The following is a 9,919-nucleotide window of genomic DNA, read 5'->3' as shown; positions in this document are numbered from 1 at the left end:
AGAGTTCTACACCCACTATTGGGCACTGATGACGTTAGTGGGGATGTCGTAGTATCTAGTCGATACTATGCATAATGGAGTTGATAGTTATATAGTCTTGTGGGTTGATTGCCATGAGTATATAACATGCACGTTCCTAAAAAGTGAATTTGGAAAGTTCCTAGATTCATCTAGGTATATATATTTATCCAACACAAGACCAGATATCAATTATGTGGTGGGTGTTCTAAGTCAGTTTTTCTCTCAGCCCCAAAGGCGTCATCAGAGAATCTGTCCTTTAGCTCTCAGGTATGTGCAATGCACTCAAAACTTCTGGCATTGCCTACAAGAGAGGAGGGCTTCTTAAGGGTTGTACTGATTCTGATTGGGTAAGTGATTAAGGTACCAAATGTTCAACTATAGGATATTGCTTCACACTTAGTTTAGGGCTCATTTCTTGGATATCACGAAGCAGCTGCGGTTGTTTATCGTTTGTAATTACTCGCAAGGCTATATGGCTTTAGGAGACTTCTTGGTGATGTTGGATTTGACTAGGACAGGGCTGCTACTATGCACTAAGATATAGTTTCTTGGCATTCCACACTCAGATGAAGCACATCGAGATTCATTACCATTTTGTTCGAGGGAACACCCTCACATATTACATCTTATAGAATATCGTCTCATTGTGGACAACGTAGATACCTTGTACATACTTCTCCCTCATGCAAGATACACAACTGATAAAGAGATGACCTAACCTACTGATGTATTCATATGCATGACTTATCTACAATGGAATAGAGATACTCAATGGTAGCAGGCTCTCAACTACTCAATGATGAATGATACTCATGAATGATATGACGCTCAGCCATAGCCCCCTATTTATTGTGACTTTTGGGCTAGTTGGGTGGCCAACCCTAATCTAGGGTGTTCACACCATAATAATAATAAAGTTGTCCACACTTGGCTGCTCATTGGGCGCTTGGACAAGAATACAATGACTTGGTACATATGCCCTTACATACAAATGAATCTGGCCATGCACTCGACCTCTGAGTTGGCTAATGCGTAGAAGCGTGTCCACATCATACCTCAGAAGAGTGTCACTCCCTATTGCTTAACTTGGAGCATGGGTGCACATGATGCACCTTTGCTCTATGCTATTGAGCCGAGTGTGGGATCAACCTCCAAAATGTTGCCTTTGCCACCAGTGCCTCCTTGGGAACTATGGGTTGGCATGGTTTGCCCCATAAAAACCTCGAGAACTGTTGAAACACTCAACTCATCGAAGTGTGTGAACCTCAGGTGTTGCCACCTCCTCGATGAATGTGATGATCTTGGAGACCGGTTTGGGAACTAATGGTGGCTCTGCACAATTGGACCTATATGCTTCTTGGTCGACCTTGGAAAGCTGCCCTTGGTCTTCAACTGTGGCATTCTTGTCCATGTCCTTTGGCTTTATCTCAACTGCGTCGATTTGTACTTGATCTCATGAATGCAGCCATCATGGCTGGTAACTCCTCTCTTTGTTTTCAAAAACCTCGCCAACACTTTCAAACATTTGACTCGGTGCTCTTCGTGGAGTTATACCGCCCCTCGCTTTGCTTCTCCATAGGCCATTCTATGAACTTGTGCTCGCTCCTTGGCTTCCCATCTTCTTTCTTCATATGCGTGAATGTGTTGATCTTTGCATTCCTCTCTAGTATTCTTTATTTGAGAAATCTGGATACAATGCTTTGCAGATGCCATAGTTCCAAGAAATGTTTTGAGGTTTCTTTTTTTTCGAGGTTTTTAAAGTTTCGCCCCGAAACAAAAATCGATACGTTATCAGAAAATCAAAATATTAGTTATTTTTCAAACATATAATTAGAGCATTTAGAGACCATTATATACAATGCGCATTGCATATGGATGACCAAAAAACATAATGATTCATGATTTTCAAAGCTTGAAACCTAGAATGTTTTCTTCCCATACATTGTGGGGAGGATGAATGTTTTCTTCCCATACAGATTTTGGAGAGATTGGACTTGGGAGATAGGAGATGCAGCTTCAAAGAAGAAAAGGAAGGAGTAGGGAAAGGTCATTGGGAGGCCTTTCCCGGCTGTAATGGGTCGTGGGGAGGTGGAGATGGTAACAGCTGAGGCTTCCTCTTGCAAGCACGTCAGCAGCTAGAAGGGATGGTGACCTGCTGCTCAATCATATGAAGACAGCTCAGCAGCCAGAATGCCAAACATTCCATGAGGTGATGCATCAGCATCCTAGATCATTCTTCTATTTTAATGCAAGGCGGTTGAATGGCACAGATGCAGCCTCCACCGACCCACGACCATTATGGAGAAGAGAAGGCAAGGGGAAGAGAAGGAGAAGGAGAAGGAGAGGAGAGAATGGAAGGAGAAGAGAAGGAAAGGAGGAGGAAGGCCGAGGCCCAAGGGGTGCTCAGGGGCTACTGACAGGCCTCAAACAGGTGCACATAGGAGGCCGAAACCAGCTCGCAAACAAGCGGAGAAAAGGTGCAAGAAAAACACGATCAAAACAGGCAAGAGAAATTTTTACCGGCGAAACATGCTTTTTTGGGAGGTTTCATAGGTTTTTTGAAACGTTTCACACGTTTCGTGTTTCGTCTGTTTTGTGAGGGTGAAACTCGTTTCCATGGCGGAGGTGCATATATTTTGCCCTCAGCACTCTGCTACCACACACTCTATCAGAAAGAAAGATTCAGCTCGGAATTCAAAATTAGCCCCGTGGGCCACACCAGTGGTTGATATGGCCACGTCAGGAGTTTTCTGCTCCGTTTACACCTTATTTGCAGCTCAGTTTCTGAATCAGTCTGCTGTGTGCACTGCTGCCATACACAGTTACACTACCATACAGCTGGGCAGGGGTTTTTTTAACCTTACAGGAGGGCTGGATCTGTCCATGCAGCAGCTGAACCAGGCCGTACAGGTGCATTCACTGCTGCAGCAGGCTGTAAAAGTCTGATCACTGCTGGTCCTGTCTGTACAGCTGCTTTTCCATCCCCTTCTTGCCGTCCCTCACCTTGACCTGCGAAATTGGGGGTTTCCCCTCTTTTTCTCCGTATTTGAGGCCGGGTCACATCCCCAGCCCTGGCTGGACCTTGGGTCCCTGGCAAGGCTGCTCATACATGCCAAAGACTGTCCAAAAGCTGGCTGTGATAACTTTTTTCTATTCTTCCACCCGAAAAAGAATGGCACCTGAAATTGCAGTATAACAACTTCCTCCTTCAAAGTGTTTATACGACATCTGGCATATAGACATTTTCAAACGGGGTAATTTCATGAACTTGCTTTTGGTCTCTCTTTGTATTAACATGTTTATTTATTTACTGCAGAATCAGGGTTGCTGCAGCAGCTGCTGCTGTATCTTCTGTAATGCCAACCCGAACTTCCTCAGCGGCTCGCCTTTTAAGAGTGAGTATACAAATATTTATTTATTTTTGGTGCGAAACACATGTACACAACCCCATACATGTTCAGGTATTGTAGACCCCCTTTACAAGATTTTTTAAAACAACCCAAAGTTAGGAATTTTGAATCAATGAGCAAATTTGCTATTCTCATGTTATTTCCCCCCCCTTTTTAAGCAGAATGCAAGGCATGCTCAAAGCCAGAAATCTGTCAAAGATGTTTCGAACAAGCCAGATAAGGCTGTGAAACGGTCGAGTAGTCTCACACAGCCTTTGTTGGATAAAAGATAACACGGCATGGTGCACCTGGTGAGTCATTCCTTCAAAGTTTTGGCCAGCTAAAGCATATAAATTCTTTCTATCCAAATGTGTGCAATTGCTCAACCAGCTACGGTGCGTGCATTCTTTTTAGTGCTAGCCTGAATTGTGACTGAGTCGCTGTCCTTCACCTTTGGTGCCTTTGGTGAAAGAGGTGGGTTATCTGTAAAGATTTGTCTACTGCGGTGACATCTTATGCATGAACCTGCAACTACTGTTGAGCGCTGATGATGTGAGTGGGGATTTAATAGCATGTAGTCTATGCTATGCATGATGGAGTTTGAAGCTTTGTGATTAGATTCTCCTGGAGTTAAGATTGCACTTTGCTTCTGTTAAGTTTGGGAAATAATCTGACCTTTCTCTTGTTATATAGTCGTTCTTTCAAACTGCGGTTAGCATACTCCTCTTCATTGACATTCCAAAATGAAATGAGGTTTTCTTGGCATGCTTATAAATCTCTGCACGTGGAACAGGCGGGCTTGGGATGGGCAAGAGTGTTTGTCCATGCCTTACGGGTGCTCACGAAACCAAAGAGTGCATCGCCATGCCTTATGGAAGTTAACGAAACAAACAAACAATCCCTCCCCCTCACAACACCAAAACCCCCACACACACACACGCACACAAAATATATGTAATAAATAAAAAAATCAACCATTTCATTGTTTTGATCGCTATCCTTTGTATTGCAGGTTGTGTCTTGTCTAGTATTGAAGATACCTGGGCCAAAAAATGGCTGGATCATTCGTTAACCCGTTTCCCTTGCGGAAATATTAGTAAAGAGAGTTGCAATGTGCCAAAGGCAATGGCTTTGGCCTGTGTGAACCTTTCTTTAGACTGCACTTGCTAGGGCCATGTTTTGAATGTGTTGCTCCCCTTAATCTTTTTATGGATATAGAGATTAGATCCCTTTGAATATTATTGATGTTTACCTTGTACTTTTGGGCTGTGGCATTGATATCATCAATATATGTAACTGCCTTTTTTTTAGCCATGGTTAGGATTATCTCATCCATCTTTTCTGTCGAGTGGATTATTTGTAGGAGACTCCTTAGTAATATGATTGTTCCAACAGTACTAGTTGCTCAAGATTTAAATTATCATCTTTTCCAACAATTCAGGGTCACTATTTGGAATGATTAAAATATGAATGTTCTTACACATTGCAAGAGCGCTTGGTACTAGTGTTATGGATCGAGCAGTAGCAAACTACATTATTCATTGGAATGATGAGTTTCTCCATTACATGTGTAAGTGTAAGAAAGATGATTTTTTAGTACAAGGTTTGCCATCACCACCACCGTTGCATGACTCGTAGGAGCATGGTTGAGGCTTCTAACGAGCTTTTCTCTTAGTGATTAATGGAGTTTGCATCATAAAGGATGCCTTCAGTAATAAGTCCACGAGCAAAATTTTAAGTTTTGGGAGAGCTTAAATTCAAGTGGAGGCATCGTCCGATAGATTTGTAAAGAAGGCTCAGATGTGATGGAACCTAAAACACTTTCCCTGTGAGGTCCTAAAGGTAGCTTCTTGATTCATACTTTTACTGTTGCTGATCGCTAGCTTGTTAGTTTTTTTGATTTCCACTCTTTTTAGGCCTAGACTGTAGTTTCACGCACTTTTCCAACATCTTGTGGCATGAGAGAATCATGTGCAATGCTATGCGAATCTATGAGTACCTAGACCTTTTTTTAAATGTCTTGTAAAGTCCTTCTTCCATCTTGCTTGTCACCGCGTCTACCTTGGTTTACCTGAACAAGGAGGCTTAAGAAGTATACTTTTTCAAGGGATCTTGTATGTAACATCAGAGATTACACAGCACGAGTAAGGTTCGTATTTAGTACATCATTATGTATGAATAGAGGGTTGACTCTTGGTTGGAGAAGGCTTTGGTCTCTTCTCCATAAGCTGGATTGCTAACGTCAAGGCGAGATCACATTGGTCCAGTCCTTGTTCGCCCAGTGGAAGGGTGAGGTGCATCCACTCAGTGCTTAGAAGAAAAGACAAGAGATGTTGTTATGATAGTAAGGTTGGCCCACAAACGTGGCTTCGACTCTCTTTCAAGCCATTTCATCAGCGACCTACCTTGTACAAGTAGCAAACAAATTCTATAGGAATTTACGAGAAATGATCTCGTGAGCACAACACGATGCTCACATGGCACAAAATTTGCTGTCATGAGGAAAGCATATTATACTGACGAGCACTTGGTTTTTCTAGGTGGGAGGTTTGCTTCTATATCTCCCTCTAGGATCTACAAGGGTAACCTGCACATTGGTTGGAAATTGAATGTCAGTTACTTGGTTTCAACACTTGCTTTTAAGAGTAGGTATTTCAAGGCGCTCAGGTTTCCATATGTTTGCACCAAGGTAAGGGGTTGTTTAAATGGATTTGAGCTTAGAAGATGAAGGGTTTTTAATGTGATGTTTATGGTTATTTAAATGGATTTGAGATTAGAAGATGAAAGGTTTTATATGATTTCTATGGTTTCAAAACATGTTTATGCAAGTGGGTAAGCCTATGTCATGTGAAGAACCCTTTGGGTTTATGTTAATTAGCACATGCTTGGTGCTATGACATATGGCTTGTAATATGATAGTTTATTTGGGGTTTTGTATTAAACCCCAATGTTTTACTCTCTAGATTAAGACAAATTGGGTTCTCTCTCTCTCTCTCTCTCTCTCTCTCTCTCTCTCACACACACACACACACACACACACACACCACACATTGTGTCATTATAGTATCAGCAATTTATGCATTCATTACTGCATCTCTTTACAAATTACAAGCTATTCCTAAAATCAATTTTTGTGCACATAATGGTAAGAATTGCATTGCATGGCGCTTATCATGTGCCTAGGAGTAAGAACAACTCTCTGACCTAATTGTTGTTGCACTCCAAACCTCTCTTAACCATTTAAATGAAGCACCAATCTTTTGAGGCATGTTAATGGAAATGTCACGAGGCAAGGCAACCCTTTAATGTGGACTTAAATCAATTTAGATAAGAAGAGATCATGAAGTGGGTTATATAATTCTAGTTACTTCTGTAAATAATATCTATGGAGCATGAGAGCAACACATGTTGGGTTTTTGTAGTGTGTGTAGCATATCATGGGGAGAGAGAGAGAGGAGAGAGAGAGAGAGAGAGGAGGTGTATAGGGCATTGGAGGGAGGGGGAACAAGTACTTACCTTTGTAAGGAGAGAGAGAGAGAGAGAGAGAGAGAGAGACAGACAGACAGACAGAGAGAGCATGTTCACACGTGTGTGGAGGTCAAGAGAATGAGTGTGTGCATGTTAATGGAAATGTCACGAGGCAAGGCAACCCTTTAATGTGGACTTAAATCAATTTAGATAAGAAGAGATCATGAAGTGGGTTATATAATTCTAGTTACTTCAGTAAATAATATCTATGGAGCATGAGAGCAACACATGTTGGGTTTTTGTAGTGTGTATAGCATACCATGGGGAGAGAGAGAGAGAGAGAGAGAGAGAGAGAGAGAGAGAGGAGGTGTATAGGGCACAAAAGAAGTAATTGGAGGGAGGGGGAACAAGTACTTACCTTTGTAAGGAGAGAGAGAGAGAGAGCATGTTCACACGTGTGTGGAGGTCAAGAGAATGAATGTGTGCATTACACGCCAAAAACATTGTAGAGTTTTGTATTTGTAAGCTCTTATTTGAAGACAATGATTAGTCACATGAAGAAGTTTTGAGTCTTCTTAGTTTCAATTGTGTACTTAATCTATGCTATTGCTTTTAGTCTTTGTTTTAAAAAAAACTTAAGCCTATATATGCCAAACATGAATTTTGCATTTTGGTAAAATTACATTTTTGAGGGCATCTCCAAAGATCCCGAGCATGCACTTTGTATGGTATTTGGTAAGGTTGGAAGAGTGCTGCTATGAGTTTATGCTCCCAGTCACTTCTAGTTGCCCATCATCTTTGCGAGTATGGTGCACAATGTCTTGTTGGTGTAATTTTCCTAGCCATTGATTTGAGGATGATAATATGTAGATTCACAATACACCACACAAAATTTGGCTAGCAAGAATCTAACAACTTCGTTAATGAAATGAGAACCTCTATCATTAACTAGTTCAAATGGGCTCCTGATATCTCTAAAGACTTGAACCATGCACTTTATATTCTATGGAGTAAGCCCATAGTCTGCTTTGCGAGTTTATGCTCCCAATCTTCTACTAGCTTCCATCATCTTCATGAGTATGGCATAAAATGTCTTCTTGGTGTGATGACCTAAGGATGATAATATGTAGATTCATGATGCACCTCTAAAATTTAGTGAGCTAATGACTTTTCATTAATGAAATATGAGAATTTCTATCACTAATAACTACTTTAAGTGGGCACCCGAACCTAGGAATAATGTTCTCATACAAGAACTTATCCATAGTCCTTGCATTTAACCTTGCATTTGCTTTATATATGATCGTCGCTTCTTTCCATTTGGTTACATAATCTATAGTAACAATGATTATCTTGCTTGTGTGGGGTTTTTAGACAGTAGCACTAATTGGAGAAACAAAGTCAAAGGTCCCTTTCTCAAGTAGTTGGTGGAAATTAATCAAGGTTAAGAGCATCCTACCCCTTTCTTGGGGTTCGATATATCCCTAGCATTCATCACATTGTTTCACAAATTCAACAACATTACCACACAAGGTTGGCCAACATAAGCTTGCACGTCATGGTTTTATTAGTATTATGTTGTCTAGCTATACATGTATGTGCTTGTTTAAGAAGAACTCATCCTCTCTTACATATCTATATAATATATCATCTCCTCTTGTACAATTATCTTGCTATCAATTGATAATGAACAATTTTCTTACTAAGCCTTCTATTCATATATTTATTTAGTGGCTTTGTCCATTGGTCAAGAAATGAGAAACATCTTTACTTCATTTATATACCAAATCAAGTTTGTTACATTCCCTTGGAAATAACAATGGAAATAAAAGATAATGATGAAATTTCTCTACTACATACACCATGGGAAACTCCTCTTGTTTCGTGGTAGTGGTGTAGTTCATCTTTGTGCATCATTCACAACAAAGCTTTCTCAAGGGTCCATTTTGTACTCACCACATGGTGCTAATTTTGTGCATCGACATAAACATAAAAAACTATGTCACACCTTATAGCTCGTAAAATAAGTGTAGTGGCTAATGCATACTTGAGCTTGTCATATAATGGTTGGTATTCTTTTGTCCACTCAAACACTACTAGCAACTTGGATATGGGTCTTGGGACATTGGTTTTGAAGATTATAAATTGTTGAAAGTAACCCACAAGTCCCATAAAACATTGCACCTCTTTTTGCTTAGTTGCAAGTGGTAATTCCAATATTGATATGATCTATCATCAGTGAAATGCTATTCTTTGAGACATATGCTAAAGAGATCATCATTGTAATTTCCAAAGGTAATCCTTTTGGGCCGTACTCATTACTCATTGGAATGTTGCAAGAACACTATTAAGATTAATTGGCATGCATTTCTTATTCTATAATAGGAGCAATCTAATGTTGATATGTCAGATTTCATCCTAAGAATACATCCAAAAGGCTATATCCTTTGATGTTTTCTAGTATGTGCTTTGTATACAGTAAGGGATAGTCATATGTAGTTTACTCAATCTCATAGATAAATCCCACATTTATAAGCTTTTAAATCCCCTCCTTCACCTATTGTGAATATTTAGGGTTAATAGGATAATGATGTTAATAGGATATTCCCTCCTTCACCTATTGTGAATTTTTAGGGTTAATAGGATAATGATGTTACTTCATTTATCATGCGCTCGTCCATGATAGGAATTGTATGCTTCACTATTTTTAGTGGAACTCCTTTCATGTCAATATATTTTTAGGTAAAGCAGACTTGGAATTCTGTGAGTAATTCTAGAAGCTACTTTTCCTCTTATGGATTTATTACCTTGGCATTACGTATAGTTTCTTGATTTTACGTTCTTGACGTCAATTGGACCATAATAGGAAATATGAAGTTTTCCCTTTGCACTCCTCTTAGTTCTTTCTAGGGAGACATACTGATCATTCATCGTGTCATACGGATTTGAGCCATTCTAGAACTTGTCTTGTTTTGAGCTTTATTCTTCCTTGAGCTTAGCGTCATTTTCAGTGTTTCCATAGGATTGAGCGTGCTAGCTTG

General features: G+C 40.1%; 1 protein-coding gene across 3 annotated transcripts in view; it reads left to right on the top strand.

The window, feature by feature from the left end:
• LOC147633124 (DUF21 domain-containing protein At4g14240-like) overlaps positions 1-4,718 on the top strand; it is a 164,159-nt gene extending 159,441 nt beyond the window's left edge. For all 3 annotated transcript variants that reach the window (XM_086806134.1, XM_086806136.1, XM_086806135.1), the window contains 3 exons: positions 3,338-3,416; positions 3,593-3,721; positions 4,423-4,718. In XM_086806134.1, coding sequence (XP_086662260.1) covers positions 3,338-3,416; positions 3,593-3,703 — 190 coding nt within the window. In that variant the 3' untranslated portion in view covers positions 3,704-3,721; positions 4,423-4,718. The remainder of the gene's footprint in view (positions 1-3,337; positions 3,417-3,592; positions 3,722-4,422) is intronic.
• The last annotated feature ends 5,201 nt before the right edge of the window (positions 4,719-9,919 follow it).

Source organism: Cibotium barometz, chromosome 12, assembly GCF_041138505.1.
Source record: "Cibotium barometz isolate CiBa-2024 chromosome 12, ASM4113850v1, whole genome shotgun sequence".
NCBI classification, from domain to species: domain Eukaryota; kingdom Viridiplantae; phylum Streptophyta; class Polypodiopsida; order Cyatheales; family Cibotiaceae; genus Cibotium; species Cibotium barometz.
This window is presented reverse-complemented; position numbering and strand designations above follow the sequence as displayed.